Below are 16,194 nucleotides of genomic sequence, written 5' to 3'. Positions count from 1 at the left end.
ATCTTTATAAATTTGGTATCGTTGGGAAGATATTTGTGAGTGGAACAATTTGAAATAAAAAAGTCTCTAAAAAAATTCTAAAAACGAAGATGAAAATGAAGAAGAAAAAAATGAAGATCTTGTAGAGAAGTGCTGTAACTTTCATTTTTATTGGAGAGATTTTTTGATCTTAGGAGGTCATCACTGTGAAAAAATTTTTCTAAAATATTTATTCAAGATAAAGTTATGATACAAAGTTTATAAGTGATTGACCCCAAAAAACAGCAGAAAACAGGAGAAAACAGCGTTTTTAGACGTCAATCAGCTTATAACTTTGTTTGATATCTTTTGACTGAATGATTATTTTTGAGAAATTTTTTCACAGTGATGACGTTCGATGATCAAGGATTCGCTTCAGTGAAAATGATAGTTATAGCACTTTTCTACAAGATCTTAATTTTTTTCTTCTTCATTTTCATCTTCATTTTTAGAACTTTTTTATCGATTTTTTTACTCCAAATTGTTTCACTCACTAATATCTTTCCAATGATACCAAATTTATAAAGATTGAAGAATTCCTTCAAAAGTTATAGGTAAATCAAAAAAGAGTGCACACTTATCGTGAATAGACTTTAGCTTATAACTTTGTTTAATATCTTTTGACTGAATTATTATTTTTGAGAATTTTTTCACAGTGATGACGTTCGATGATCAAGGATTCACTTCAGTGAAAATGATAGTTATAGCACTTTTTTACGAAATCTTCATTTTTTTCTTCTTCATTTTCATCTTCATTTTTAGAATTTTTATAAAGATTTTTTTATTTTAAATTGCTACATTCACTAATATCTTTCCAATGATACCAAATTTACAAAGATTGAAGAATTCTTTCAAAAGTTATAGGTAAAAGAAAAAAGAGTGCACACTTATCGTGAATAGACTTTAAATTGGTTTTGCTTTATGAATTTGAGCTTTTTGTATGTGATTGTACTAAACCTGACTTTAAGTTTTTTACCTCAAAAGGATCAGCCCCGGAAAAACCAAATAGTCTTTTAAGAGAAACCTTTTTGACGGTCAGCTCTTATTTTTTCAGTACTTTGCTTTTCAAAATGTTCTTATTCTTATTCTTTACTTTTATCCTTATTTAGAGACCTTAACCCTTAGTTTAGTAAGGCTTAGGATTCTTCTTGCATTGTTCCTGGTCCTTTTGTATTTTGTGAGCCCTATGCTCTTACAAAATTGTTCTCAATGAAAGAGAAAGACTGTACTATTAGACAGAAAGCTAGAAAATCTAGCTCGGTAAAAATATCCAGATATTTTTCAACAGAGAAGGGAGGTAGACCAGACCGATCTCTGTATGTAGTCTATGGAAAAATTCAATACAGGCTTATCCTATGTCAGTATAGCGCGTTCATAAATTTTATCTTCTTTTTACAGGGTTACAAACTTGATTCAATTAGTTGCTACTTATAGCATTTGGGAAAAATGAATCTTAAGATATGTTTATTATCATATTTTGTGGTAGTAGCAATGCTTCATAAGTTCTCACAAGGTATGTTTGAGTAAATTTCTATCAATTCCATTATCATCACTCAGATTTCAAAAATATTTAACCGCAATATTATACATAATCGTCTCTGGAGCGAAACAGTCTGTAATGTTTTAATTCTTTAAAGAAAAATAAATTTTGACCGCAATATTATATCAACACCCTTAAACACCCTAGCGCCATAAAGGAGTTGGTTACGATTTTATTTGGGTCATATGGTTCTAAATTTCTGTATTTGTGAGCTAGCCGATACCTTTATACATTTTTTTGCAGTGTTCCAATTAAAGTTCGATATTGATATCATTGATCATAGAGGACTATCCGAAACTTCTTTCAGTTCTAGTAACGGCGATTGACGTCAAAAATGTCCCGCTTTTTTTGTATTTTTGTCCGTCAATGACGAGCGTCTTTCTTTTTAATTTAAGCGATGAGTGTGGAAGATATGTGGAAAGTGATCGAAGACGGTGACGCTGAACGGGAAAAGAAACATTTGCCCATTGACGGGGCCGCTGACCGTGAGATTGAACCAGGTAACGTTTCACATTCACTCAACGTTCATATAACGTTAAGACATGCCTCCGCGAGGAGGCCCTCAGCGGTTTGTGGTTTGGTCAAAATCAGTTTGAATACTGAAAGAATACAATTATTAGCACATACTTAAGTTTTCCTCGATATGATTCTCCCTTACATCTACTTGTTTCAAAGAAACGCCCCTCCTAGAGGGGAGGCGTTTATTCGAATGGGGCGTTTATTAAAAAATTTTCTTTTATGGAGAAGCGCTTATTCGAGGGGTCGTTTATTCGAAGTGGCAACGTGATCTATGGTTTCAAATATCATGATCGATGGGAAATGACGTATTCAAGGAGTCCTCCAAGGGCCTCCATAAGCGCACTGCGATCGCTTCTTTGCTATTGGTCGGAAGAAAAGAAAAACACAATGACTAAATGTTATTCCACTTGGACTGACGTAACACGTGCTATTTTTATGACGTTCTCCGAACAGAAAAGGTTGGATATAACAGAAGATATCGCATGCTCATTAATACGGGCCTTTATATAGGTGCCATGGACGTTAGCTGTCTCTGTATTGACGGGAGGTTGGTTTCTAGACTATAGTGTACGTTATAATCTGAATCCATTTTTTTGTTCCATAGGGCACGAGCATCCAAAAATCATCGAATATGATATCTCGTACAACGAGACAGAGGAGCAAGCGAAACGCGATTTCATTGACAAAAGAGGATCTGATTTACCCACCCTAATCTCATGGCATCTCTCCTTGTGGAGTACTCGTATAGTTCCGTGGGTGCTTGACCACTCAGGAGGGTATTTCTCAGGTTGCTCCTCTTTTTATTTGTTTAAAACACCGGTACACCAAATTTCTCAAGATGAGCGCCCTGCACCTGAAATAAAAAATCTCCCCTTCAGTAAAAGCCTTGCCCTCAAAGAAAATGCACCTAAATTCTCGAAAACCTAAAGATCATTTTATTTGTATGAATTTGTATGGATCTCATTTTTAATTGATTGATTTGTCGACAAAAATTTCCGTCACTTGCCAATCTCGTAACTTTTGCCAACGATTTTTCCAACAGATCAACGTCAGTTTTTTAGAGGAATTAAGATAGGAAAACACCAATAAACTGCCATTAAGTTTTAGACGAAAAAATTTTTAAAGTAACCTAAATAATTCGATGAAAAATATTCCTTGCGGCTAAAATTAATCGACAGTCAAAAAATAAGTGTTGTCATGTGAAAATTCATTAAATATCACTGTCGCAAAGTGTATAACATATTAAAATTCATCATAAATCGGTAAAAAAGGAAAGAAGGAAATTCTCTACCCATAGGGTAATATTATCCTGTCAATGGTATGAAAAAAACTTCCAGGGCTATAGTATCGGTTATTTGGATTTTCGCGGACTCGCACTTTTTTTAATATTGTCTCTGATTTCCTTTTAGTTGAGGAGCAGAAAATAATTCAAGAATCATTCGACCAGATTTCGGGGAAAGTTTCATGTTTATCATTCCGTCAAAAAATATCGAGTGACAAACAATGGCTTAGAATCTATAAGGGTGCTGGGTAAATACTTACTTGTACTTGCAGCTTTAGCCGGATCATTAGCGAGTTTATGTATTCGAGATAAATCGAGGGGGACGGTATAAAGCAAAGTTGACATGGGGCTGAAATCGACGTCCACTTTGCTCGACGACGGTAAAAACACCAAAATACCGTTGTCTGTTTAGGTGAGCAAAGGCGATATAGAGCCGTACATCAACTATCGACTTTGTTTTGTATCGATTTCACTTACCGTAGCCCTCGATATTCCCCGATACATAAACTCGGTATTGTTGCGACGACAGTCGGCGATCAACGTTTGTATGATCATGTTCCCCTTTCTTCTTCAAAGCATCTTTATAAAATCGATCCTTAGTGACATTAAGCTTCTTTATAACTTTAGCCTCGAGTGACTCTATTGGACGACCTTGATTTGTTCTTTTGTTTTGTTGTCATCAAACAAAAGTCTTTTTGTCAGCGAACTATTTTGTTGGCGAGCTAAGTGTCCCAGGTAGCTGGTTTGTTGTTTAAGGACGAACCTTTGTGTCAGAGGTTTTGCATCTTTGAAGAATCTCATGATTGGTCATCATGTATCTAAATTCTTCACGTTTGCATCCGTTTCTCATAAGTTTCCTAACATTGAAACGTAGATTGAATTGATCCTTTGCATTTGTACCTCTAATGATTTACATATTTAACATCAACATAAGGCAGTTCTTGTCAACTTTTTTACGGGGATTTTTACAGGGCATAGGCGTAGCGAGATACCCTACATGGTGTCCCTAATAAAAGTATCGAGTTTGAACATGCGATTGAGTAAAAAAGTTTGTGTGTGTTATCGCTAAAATATAAGAACGTTCTCCATCACATAGGCTCATTACAAAAGGTAGTTACAACGTATAAATTAATCAATAGCCCTTTTACTATTCCCCTGTTGCATAAATGTACGTCTTTAAAAATTCCATTTTTATTATTTTCATAGTTTTACATACGATTCTTTACAAACATGTTTTAATTGTTGCGTTTTTCTCATGATCGTAATTTCGTTGCATTTGTAAACAGGCAGAGTATGTTTTTATTGTTACGTAATGACAAAGAAAAAAGAGGGAGAGCTTAAAATACAATTTTGTGAATACACACTTAAAACTTTCTACTCAATCGCATGTTCAAACTCGATACTTTTATTAGGGACACCCTGTATAAAATCTATGGACGAGAGCGGTTTTTACGACACTGTAATTATTGCCTTTGTTTTTTTTTGTTTTTTTTTCTTTATTGAAACAAAGACACGTGTACACTACGAACATATATTACAAAACATTACTTAAACATAAAATATAGTCCCTCCTCCCGCTAGGAACTACTCTATTGTCTCCCGAATAGACGCCCCCCGCTCTTATTAAGACCCCCCCCGCTAATAAAATTCGAATTATTCAATATTTTATTACAGTGTAGATAGACCTTAAGCTTGTTAAAATTGTCCTTTTTGTCAGTATTGGTTCTTATTTTATTACGTGTTCATCTGTTAAAGTTTCTTTTTTGTTGTTGAAATTTATATCAATTTAAAAAAATCTGTCTTCAAATTACCACCCCCCCCCTTCTTTTTCCACCCCCTTCTTATTCCACCCCCCCCCCCCCGCTTATTAGAATTTAGAAAATTTTCCTACCCCCCTGCTTATTCGGACCCCCCCCCTCGTCTATTCGGGAGACAAGAGTAACGTTATATCGCCAGTTTCATCAAAAGATATTGAATATGTCATTAACGTCTGTACTCCCTCGTAAATTTTGCAGGGATCTCGCTACGCCTATGCAGGGAGTTAAAATAATCTGATCTCGGGTGAGTTAGGGCGTGTATAGATTTAAAAAAATCACAAATCCCAAATTTGCGATCAATAACACCCATTCTCAGGGATTCACTTATGGATTTTTAATTGACCTATACCTTAAGGTTTCAGGATCCGTAACGGATTGTGACGTAATTAAATAGAAAGTGTGAATTATGACGTCATAAATCTTAAAATAGCTCTAACTCTATGTACATGTCGAATCTTTGTCAAATTTGGACCAAATGCATCTAAATGATGCCTAACTTTCCAAGTCAAAATGTTTTTTAAGATTTTAATGACGTCAGCAAAAAATGCAAAAAATCGAAAAATGTTTAAAAAAGTTACAATTCAGTTAGATGCATCTTTGGTTCAAATTTGGGAAAGATTGTACACGTACTTTTAATATTATAGCGATAATACAATTCATGAAGTCACCAAATTCGATCAAATTATGACGTCATGATTACAATTTCTTATATTATAGATTTTAAGGGGTGAAAATTAATTAGGTTACAACCTGATTACAACCTGTGAAATCTTTCATCTTACTTTATTTTCAGATGCCATTCAGGCATTGGTCGAAAATATTGGACAACATCTTCTACCGATGTTTCGTTGGGAAATGGCTGTATCAAAACTTCCATTGTTGTACATGAGTTCCTACACGCACTTGGTAAAAATTAGGGTCATAAAAATTACCTATACAGCTAAGAGAAAAGAAACCTTAAAGTGACCTTGATCAGAGATTAAACACCTTCTTTTAAACGCTGCTTGGATAATCCTAAATGATAAACACCCGCGAAGTACTTTCAGGTGTTTTATAAACTGGGGGACCTAATTACCTGGGGGTTGGAAATCATATCTCTCTTTACCACAAAATAATGTACCTGGGTTTTAAAGCAAAGGGAGTGTTTATAAGGATCCTGAGAGTAATACCGCATTCGAGAGGAAAAGTACCCCTGTGGTGTAGTTATTTTCACCAAAATTTAACTTGCTTCTTACCGCTTTTTCCATGCCTACTCTCCTCCTCCTCATGACCCTTACAGTGCACCTTTAAAAGTTATCCATAGAAAAAGAAAAACTTACCCATTAAGACATTAGGTTGGCTTGAAGTGAATCTTTGATTCCTCTCTAGAATTTGAGGGCTGTAATCTTAAATACAAATCTAGACATAGCTTAGCGAAACTACTAACCGTCAAATATTGGGAAAGGTTGATCAATATCTAAAACAATACATGGATGGATCCCATCACATTAATAGTTTGAAGCAAGCCATATTTTCTATTGTTAAAATCTATCAATTCAAGGAATTTATTCAATCCAATACTCTATGATTTGTTGAAATTAGATTTTTCGGATTCGTTCGTATTACAGGGTACTATCATGAGCAATCAAGAGTCGATAGAGATAGTTACTTGAAAGTATACATGGAGAATGTCCGAACCGGTAAGTTTTTGATTTAAAGATTAAGTACTACTCCGTGACCGTACCCTAGAGACACTTGCAAAACAATTCGATTTTGTTGATGGGTGTGACAGATGGCGTTTCTGAAATACATCTGTACTGGAAGGTGTAGCTACCCACCTTAAAATTAAATTGAAAAAGACCTTGAACACCTTAGAAGTACAAAACTGGTGCTATGTTTTTTTTCTTCTCTTCTTTGTTTTGCAGGGTTTGAAAGTAATTTTGACAAAAACTTGGTTGGCCAAATAAATGCTGAAGGTAAATGATTTAACTCTTTTCCCGGAGTCCCTTTTCATATTTGTCACTTTGACATAGAACAAGAACAATATTCTTATCCTATTCTTTTTCTAGGCCAAAAATTGAGATTAGTTATTAAGGGGCAGGGCTGCGATGACTTCACGGTTGCTTGTAAACTTGTGAATAAAACTTAGGACAACAAGAAGAACTTCAAAATACTTTAATTGACCCATAATAATATACAGTCAAGCAGTGGTCTTTCCACTTTTTTTTGTCTAACCTATTTACCAAGTGACTATTAAAAAATATGATATATAATTTAATTTGTAGGGGTTTTCCTTCAAAAATACAGGAAAAGTTGTTTCGAAAAAGACACGAAATAGTATTTGCAAACTTTTATTGCGCCTAGTTCATACACTGAGGTATTTTGATCTCTCTAGGGACGGCATACGACTTAAAAAGTATCATGCAATACACTCGTAAAACTTTCATCGCGGGTGCAAACCTGGATGCAACGATGGAATCTATAGCTGACCCAAACATGGAATTAGGAAGTCTAGAATTGTCACCGATAGATGTTATTGAGTTGAAACAACATTACCATTGTGATGGTTAGTATTAATCTTAATTTTGGTATGTCCGTTTTTACCGTTTAAGTTTTCCTCTCGCTTTTTGATTGACCGGTCAACGACAGTTTACTCTCTATAATTCGATCTTCAAGGGACCATGAATTTTCGTCGTATTAGAGAAAGATTCGAATTACAGAGAGTAATTCATACCACTTCCAGCTCAGGGGATCAAAATTTTAGTTCGAATTACAGAACGATTCGAATATTAGAGGTTCAAGTCAGAGAAAGATGACTTTAGTTTTAAGAGTGGCTTACCTCACTCATCACATTGTACCACAAAAGAATCTACGTATCTTGAGCAGGCCCCCAAAATAAAATTTAGTGCCTGATTTTCTATTCTATGGAGAATTCTTACATCTAAAAGATTTTTATGCCCGCTTTAGATTTATTAATCTGTGTTAAAACAGGACAAGGCTATGTATCCAACAACTATTTCCCTCTTTTCTCTTACAGTCTCTTCTGGTTGGTCCACATGGTCCGAATATCAACCCTGTATTCAACAACAGTGGGGAGACTACCATTGCACCAGCTCCAGGGTCCGCATATGCTTTGGTACATCAACTTGCGCTGGGGCCGACGGTTATGGTGTACAAGAAGAATCGAGAAATTGTAAAGCTGATTCCAAACTCTCCAAAACATGTCTTTGTATGTAATGTAATGATTTTATACTATTCTCTAAAGTTCGTACATCCTTTAGAAGAACGCATTGAGTGTCTGTGTCAAATTCTAAGTACTTTTAAAATTGCCAAAAAAACTCCGGTTACCAAGGTCAGACCCGCTGAAAAAATTTGGTTAAAATTTCGTCCCTGTTAGAAAAATACCCCACTAGGAAGATGACTTTCATTTCATCCCCATTCGAAATTTGATATGAAATATTGCATTCCCAAACCATCCCCACTAGATATTTCAAGCTTGGAACAATAGAATATATATCCCCATTGAGATTTCGATATAACTTTTTATCCCCGCTGTGGGAAAAAGGTCCACCGGGGGTGTGAGACAGGGGTGTTGTTAACTTCGACAATTCCTACAAGCTATGGTGTCTTTTGTGCTTATTCAGCCCTTTGTTCTCTTTGAAAAACATCCCTGACCCAGATTGTTTTTGACTGGCCTAAGTTCATTGCAGTTTTGAAAATTTGAAAAAACAATTTAGGCCATAAATTATCTATGTGGTAATTTCTATAAACAGATCCAGCAGTTGATGGTGTTTGGGCAACTTGGGGTCATTGGTCTAAATGTTTCTCAGAAAATTTCGTATGTGGACCTGGTGTCCAGTCAAGAGAGAGGACATGCAATAACCCTGAGCCTTCAAATGGTGGAAAAGATTGTGTGGGTGGTTTCGTTGAGAAAAGAGTCTGTAGGAATCAAGATTGTCCAGACAGTAAGTAGAAAAAATTTCTACCCTCTTCTTTTCACTTGTAGATTTGTTTATTTTTGTCCAACTGAGTACTAATTTTCTCGTGGTTTTGAGGAAACTCAGGCTTAATTTCCCCTAGGTCACTTTTAAAATCTTTGACATTTTACGAGTGAAACGATTAGGAAAATTTCAAAATGTTGCTGTAATTAGTATTAGATTTTCAAACAATTAGGAAATGCTGTAACATTGAAATTTTGGTACAAACGAACACTGAGAAACTACAAAACAGCGAGAAATTTAGTTAGACAGCGAGAAATTATAAAAACAGGGGAAAATTTCAGATAAACGTAAGAGAAATGCCAATCGAATTTCAATTTACCATGATATTAAGTGTACACGTTTAACATACAGCTTTGGTGGGGCACCAGGGTCGATTTCTACCCCCCCCCTGCCCAATGCATCACTTTTACGGATAGGCCCAAGTTTGCCTTTTTAGTTTGATTTAGGTTTTCATGTCTCAAAGAAATGCCATCAACGTGAAATGTTATCGTCAATTGAAATCTAAGATAATAACCGGTAAGTAAACTGCAACCACAAATAGTTTAATTACCGTGAATGTTGCCGATTTAGGTTTTGCATTTGAACTCACCAATTTATATTTTTTAGAAAAAAACTCAGTTGGTAATGACTTCAATAACGGTTTGGGAAGTTGGAAGTCAGATGATTTTGTCACAAGGGTTGGAGGAAGCCCTTTCAGGAATGTTGGTCCAGTAGAAGATATGTCGGTAACGGGTATGTTTGGTATTCTTTATTCTATAGTCTTAAAATGTTGATGTCAAAAGGGTATAATTAGACTAGAGTATAGACTGACACGCCAGTAGGGCTAGAACGATATCACAAAGAAAAGGTGAGCTTAGAAATAAGGTTAGCGTAGGAAGAAAATTACTTAATCTTCTTATTAAAAAAGTGTATTACGATTTCAAATTATATTTGTTCGACTTTTCATGATCATGCCATGTTTGAATTTGCTTTGAATTCTAGGGTCTTACGTTTACTTTGCAAAACCATACGCTACATACACTGAAACCGGTAAATTGGTGAGTCCATCGATCGCTGCACATACGGGACAAAATTGTTTTATGTTTCATTACGAGATGAATGGTCAAGATTTTCCCCCAAATGCTTTTCAAGTGTACTTACAATACACAAACCCGGCCACCGGCAAAATGGAGTATAGGAATCTGTTCGTCACAGACGGGCATCAAGGCAATTACTGGCGTCGACAGGCCGTGACCATTGATCGAGTGGATCATACATACGAGGTAAGAAGATAGAAAGAAGTACAACGTTTTTTGAACGTCCAATTAACGTTCATAGCATCCATTTGACGTTAAGGGGTGATATGAATTCTTTCAAGCTGTCAAAACTTTGAAAAGTAAAAGCGTTATTTCTGTTTACTTAAAATTAGATGTTGGATTTTGGGAATGCGACAGTTTTTGGAAGCACGACCGTCTTTAATAGAAGCACGACAGTTTTTGGGAACACGACACTCCTAAAAGCGTCACTTTGAACGAAATTTTGACAGTTTGAAGGAAATCTCATAGGTTTTTGAAAAACTAAAAGAGGAACTCGCATAATGACCCTTCTTGGCGTCAATAGTATCAACAACATAGACGAGGAAAATATCTTTCAAAGAGGTTGTGACAGCTTTACAATATTTATAAGTATTTCTGCCCGATATTGATGTCTCAAATATATTTCCGTTCTTCTTCCGAGTAGAAATATTGATGGTTTTGTTTAATATCCTTTAACTCGTCATTCCATGACCACCGATGGCTGTGAATACACTATTATCGAGATGCATAAATTTATTGTCAATCCAAAAGGCGCCTGTTAGAATTGAAAAGTTCCGTTTGCACCGGTTTGCTCTAATACCCATCCTAAATGCTTGTATTTACGCTAAGATCTATAAACAGGAGATGTTAATATGCTCGCTGCTAAAATAGATTCTTGATTCAGTCGAGTCTCTTATACAGCTCTGCAAAATATGCCAAATCATTTTAGACATAAACAAGATACACTCTTCTCGAAATGCATAAATTTATTGTTGTCCTCGTTTTCAAACAGATTTCATGCTATAAAATTATCACATTCAAATCAATTTAAATTCCCAAAGGAAGTATGATCTCTAAAACAAAAGAACATGAAATTGAAAATGTCTAATAAGGTGTAAACAACACAATTATCATTGTGAATATGTAATTTTATAGCAATGAAATCTGTTTGAAAACGAGGACAACAATAAATTTATGCATCTCGAGAAGAGTGTATCTTGTTTATGTCTAAAATGATTTGGCATATTTTGCAGAGCTGTATTAAAAGACTCAATTGAATCAAGAATCTATTTTAGCAGCGTGCATATTAACATCTCCTGTTTATAGATCTTAGCGTAAATACAAGCATTTAGGATGGGTATTAGAGCAAACTGGTGCAAACGGAACTTTTCAATTCTAACAGGCGCCTTTTGGATTGAGTTAATATTTCGATACGTTTTATTATCGTCCACCTCTAAGCAAAACACACTGTCGGATATCTTGAGATATCCGATAGCAAATATCTCTCAGCTTTGCTTCGTCGAATATCTATCAAGATCGACTGAATATATTTCGATAATCGATTTTTCTTGTTGAATATCTGCTTAATATTTTCATTTAGATCGTAATTGAAGGAAAAGCGAAAGGAATGAAAAACGAGATAGCAGTGGATGACGTTTTCTTGGATGGTGGTTCTTGTCCTTCTTGGTACAACACCGGTATGGCGTTGCATTACTGTATAGGGTTCACACAAAACTTTGATCAAACTACACCTCCATTTCTAATATAAGACCATCAAAGCTTTTGCTTCATTTAAACAAGCCCTGGAAAGTTAGAGGAAGTACTGCGTTTTTCGAGTCGACAATGTATATCTCGCTCAACTTTCGGCCCTTGAACCCGTAGCGAGAGTGAAAATTTGAAAGAAAGAAGAAGAATTTTGGGATTTATTTATATCGATTATATTTATATACCCTCTATCTAACTTAATTGCTCAAATTAAAATTTTGGTTCACTGGGCATTAACTCCAGTTTAAATTCTTTTCTCTATCTTCGTCAGTTCTACATGATTTTGGTCAATTCTCCCGACGTATGCTCTGTTTCTTTTCCAGATGATATTCCACTAGCCGACAGTCGTACTGATTGTGTAACATTCGCCTTAAAAGGACATTGTAATGATAATTACAACTTGTGGATGACCAAGTATTGTGCAAAAACATGCTCAGGTGATCGAGATGAACTCTATTTACTCGCTTTCTATGAATTTATTTCTATGAAATAGTTTACCTAGTTATAGTACTGACTAGTCCGCTACGTTCCTTTCTATTTACTTTATGGCCTAGAGGTCCATAAGCAATATCACAGTCGCAAAGCGTAATGGGTAATCAGGACCACTGCGCGCTAATGACGACTTACTATTGGTCCAAGTTTTGAAAAGTTTTTAAGATTTTTGCGTTTAGTCAACCGACTAGAGCGCAGCCAGCCCTGATTACCCATAATTGATTTCGACTGTTAAATGGTCTATGCTATGATTTCTTCTTTTATATACTGATGGTGAAATAAATAGTACGAGTTAAGTACGGAAGCCCATTAGTGCCATTTAGATTTTCCTTTAGTTTTTTAACGACGAAACTAAAAAAATTGACAACGAAACTAAAAAATTGACGACGAAACTAAAAATAAATTGTTACTTCGTTTCGTCGTCGAAAAAATTGACACCGAAACTAAAAAATTGACGACGAAACTGAAAATAATTTGTTACTTCTTTTCGTCGTCGAAAAAATCGACAACGAAACTAAAAAAAACTGAAAATGGTGGCCCTTATGGTTGAAAAATGGAAATATCACTAATTCTGGTGGATTATGAAGAGGGATTTGATAGTTCTGGTGAATGCAATGCTGGTGAAGATGGTTCTTGTGAATGAGATGCTGGCAATGATGAACTAGAATAAGGATGCGATGGTGGAGATTGTTGGAGTCACCGGGGTGTCAATGAAATCATTGGAACTAATCAATGATGAAATGAACGGTGTAAATGATAGAATCAATGGTTGGTTCCATCACCCGCACAATGGATTCCATCATCTGCTCTATTGATTTCATCATTTGCACCATTGATTCCATCATCTGCTCCATTATTGATTTCATCATCTGCTCCATTGATTCCATCATTTGCTATTGATTAGTTCCAATGATTTCATTGAAACCCCGGTGACTCCAACAATCTCCACCATCACATCCTTATTCTGGTTCATCATTGCCAGCATCTCATTCACAAGAACCATCTTCACCAGCATTGCATTCACCAGAACTATCAAATCCCTCTTCATAATCCACCAGAATTAGTGATATTTCCTTTTTTCAATCGTCAGGGCCACCATTCTCAAATATTTTTTAGTTTCGTTGTCGATTTTTTTCGACGACGAAACGAAGTAACAAATTATTTTCAGTTTCGTCGTCAATTTTTTAGTTTCGTCGTCAATTTTTTCGACAACGAAACAAAGTAACAATCTATTTTCAGTTTCGTCGTCAATTTTTTAGTTTCGTTGTCAATTTGTTAGTTTCGTCGTTAAGAAATTAAAAGAGAATCTAAATGGCACTAATGGGCTTCCGTAGTTAAGCTATGAGTTTGAATTTCCCAGGTCCAAACGACAGTTGAAAACACAGTCAAACAAATTCGGTTATTATTTCACTGGTCATTCCTTCTTAGAAAAAACGCAACTTTCTTAAATTGTTTTAATTTATTTGTTTGAGGACATTGCTAAATACTAATCTTCTACTGCAGAAATATGCCTCACAGCCCGAACATGTCCTGTATACATAATCCCGGGGAGGGGATACTTAGGCAAATGGTGGGTACGGTATGTGCCGCCCTTAAGGGTACCTTTTTTGGACTTCCAAAGTCCCGCTAAGGGTCGGAAAAATCAGAAAATTAAATTTCAGTCCCACTAAGAGTTGGAAAAATAGGAAAATTTCAACTTTTTACCCCCTGAAAGATTGAAATCTGGTCAAAATTGGTCAAATTTGTCTCGCTAAGGGTCGTAAAAGTACCAAAGTTTTCCTTTGTTTTCTCCTTTATAGTCCCGGTAAGGGTCCAAAGTTTGAAAGTTGGGCGGCACCCCCCGTCAGTTTGCAATCCTATTACCCCCCACCCCGGGACACAATCAGTTTTTAAAGATACAGGACGGGTCTCCTGTCTAATTTACTTGATGACTGAAGGATTCGAATGTTTTTGAAATTGATGTCTGAGACGTTCGAAATTTTGACCTAAAAGAGAAAAGAACCAGCTGGATTAATCGACTTAATAAATGAACACATTCTCACGAGAACTATAAAAGCCCCCCCCTGTATCAGTGATCCAGTCAGTTTAGCCTATCTAATGTGTAAAAGAAATTGATATTATGTTGGTCATTCCTTCTAATGACTTGTTTTTCGATGGATTCGAAACTTCCAATTTTTTGTCAACCATCAGTAGAAAGACCGTTCTTTACGTATTAAAATCATAAATAGTTTGACGAATTTGTCCTTATGATTAATTTGCTTTGAAATCTTTTTTCCGTAGAATGCACTGATCGCAATGCGAAGTGTGGTGAATGGTCACAAACCGGTGAATGTGTCAGCAATCATTGGATGTTATGGAATTGCTGCAAATCTTGTCACGATGGTGAGTAGTTTCCCAGTAAAGCATAAATATCCATTGTTCTTCTAGGCATTCATTCAATTTTTAAAATTCTACATCATATCGCCATTGGTTTGAAGAGGACCCAAACCCATATATACTAATGTTTGAAAATATTTTCAGTGTTGTCATTACTTTCTAACAATTTACCCTACTAAAGTTTTCGAAATTTCCCACCAAACCCGTTTATAAGGCATCTTAGAATAAGACTTAAAAAAAAAATGAACTGAAGCAGTGAAGGAAAATGTTTTTCTTTATAGTTTGTACAGTGGAAGATAGTGCTTTGTGCCGTGACGCTCCTGAATATGTAGGTAGTTGTCCGGGATGGGCAGAGTCCGGTGAATGCAGAAAGAATACGGCTTGGATGACCAAACATTGTTATAAATCTTGCTACGGAGTCTCCAAAAACTAAGTATTGAACCCTTCTACCATGACAGAAGACTCGTACTGTATTTGGACATTGACAACACTTACTTCCTAGGCTGGCTTCAGTTCGCTTTATTGGGCTCTTCCAGAAAGAAACCGAGGGGTAATCTACCGTGAAAAGAGGTACACTTTAGTGCCCGGGGTATTGGATTCAACGGTGTCCAAAAAGTGAAAATTGAAATTATCCAGGGACGAATCTGGGAGAAATAATATATTCTCCACCTTCTACGAACGGACTTTTTCTGGAAGAGCTCATTGTACACTTTTGATGCATAGGTAACTCTCTTTCCGAGAACTTCACTTATAAAATCAACACTGTAAAACGAATATGTAAATTCAAACTTAGAGCTAGAGATGCACTGCACATATTATTATTTTGTTATTTCGCCAAGAGCATGATTATTTCTGGAAACATAATACCAATACTTTAACTGAGAATTCGAACGACGATGTTCTCCCTTGATGTTTTTGAATCCAACAAAGTCCTTGTAATATAGGGCATAAAGGTACTAAATCGCTTATGAAAAAAAGCATTTCGGTATTTTTTGGTGACAGCATGCCTATATTTTTACACCACCGTAGTTTTAAAAGTCCTTGCTGAACTGTAAAAGGTCTTAGCCGATGGCAGTATTTTTTATTTAGAGCTTATAAGAAAACCTCAACTTTGCAGTGGATAGCGATTAGTGGTGTCAAATACATAAAGGTATCGTGGTACAGTCCCTTTAACTTGAACCTTTATACTGGAACTCGAATGTCTCCTATACTCCAACAAGTTTTATCGTTCCTTCAGTTAATAATGCCTTATTTTTCCAGGACCAGTCAATTAGACACCGGGGAGTAACATCCACATATCTATGCCCGAAGGGCTAGATCCACAGCCTTTATCGAAAAGTGAAGCAAATTT

General features: G+C 35.8%; 1 protein-coding gene across 1 annotated transcript; it reads left to right on the top strand.

Annotated features, from left to right (window-relative positions):
* The first annotated feature begins 1,417 nt into the window (after positions 1 to 1,417).
* LOC136811629 (uncharacterized) lies at positions 1,418 to 15,728 on the top strand. Its single transcript, XM_067068255.1, has 16 exons — positions 1,418 to 1,531; positions 1,954 to 2,058; positions 2,682 to 2,864; positions 3,487 to 3,607; positions 5,970 to 6,082; positions 6,784 to 6,855; positions 7,081 to 7,131; positions 7,551 to 7,721; positions 8,193 to 8,384; positions 8,929 to 9,120; positions 9,763 to 9,888; positions 10,138 to 10,418; positions 11,812 to 11,908; positions 12,299 to 12,412; positions 14,748 to 14,849; positions 15,125 to 15,728. The coding sequence occupies exons 1-16, from the start codon at positions 1,465 to 1,467 to the stop codon at positions 15,274 to 15,276; spliced, it is 2,139 nt and encodes a 712-aa protein (XP_066924356.1). The 5' UTR covers positions 1,418 to 1,464; the 3' UTR covers positions 15,277 to 15,728.
* Positions 15,729 to 16,194: the final 466 nt, after the last annotated feature.

Source organism: Clytia hemisphaerica, unplaced genomic scaffold, assembly GCF_902728285.1.
Source record: "Clytia hemisphaerica strain Z4C2 unplaced genomic scaffold, Clytia hemisphaerica genome assembly, whole genome shotgun sequence".
In the NCBI taxonomy this organism is placed as follows: Eukaryota; Metazoa; Cnidaria; class Hydrozoa; order Leptothecata; family Clytiidae; genus Clytia; species Clytia hemisphaerica.
The sequence above is the reverse complement of the archived record's forward strand: the minus strand, read 5'-3'. Positions and strand labels throughout refer to the sequence as shown.

What these genes read in the sequence shown, in the direction of transcription:
- LOC136811629 (XM_067068255.1), top strand. Translation starts at nt 1,465, where the DNA reads ATGAATCTTAAGATATGTTTATTATCATATTTTGTGGTAGTAGCAATG. An exon ending in ACTCTCCAAAACATGTCTTT is followed by an intron (nt 8,385 to 8,928) that starts GTATGTAATGTA and finishes TTCTATAAACAG; the next exon opens with ATCCAGCAGTTGATGGTGTT. An exon ending in CTGCAAATCTTGTCACGATG is followed by an intron (nt 14,850 to 15,124) that starts GTGAGTAGTTTC and finishes TTTTCTTTATAG; the next exon opens with TTTGTACAGTGGAAGATAGT.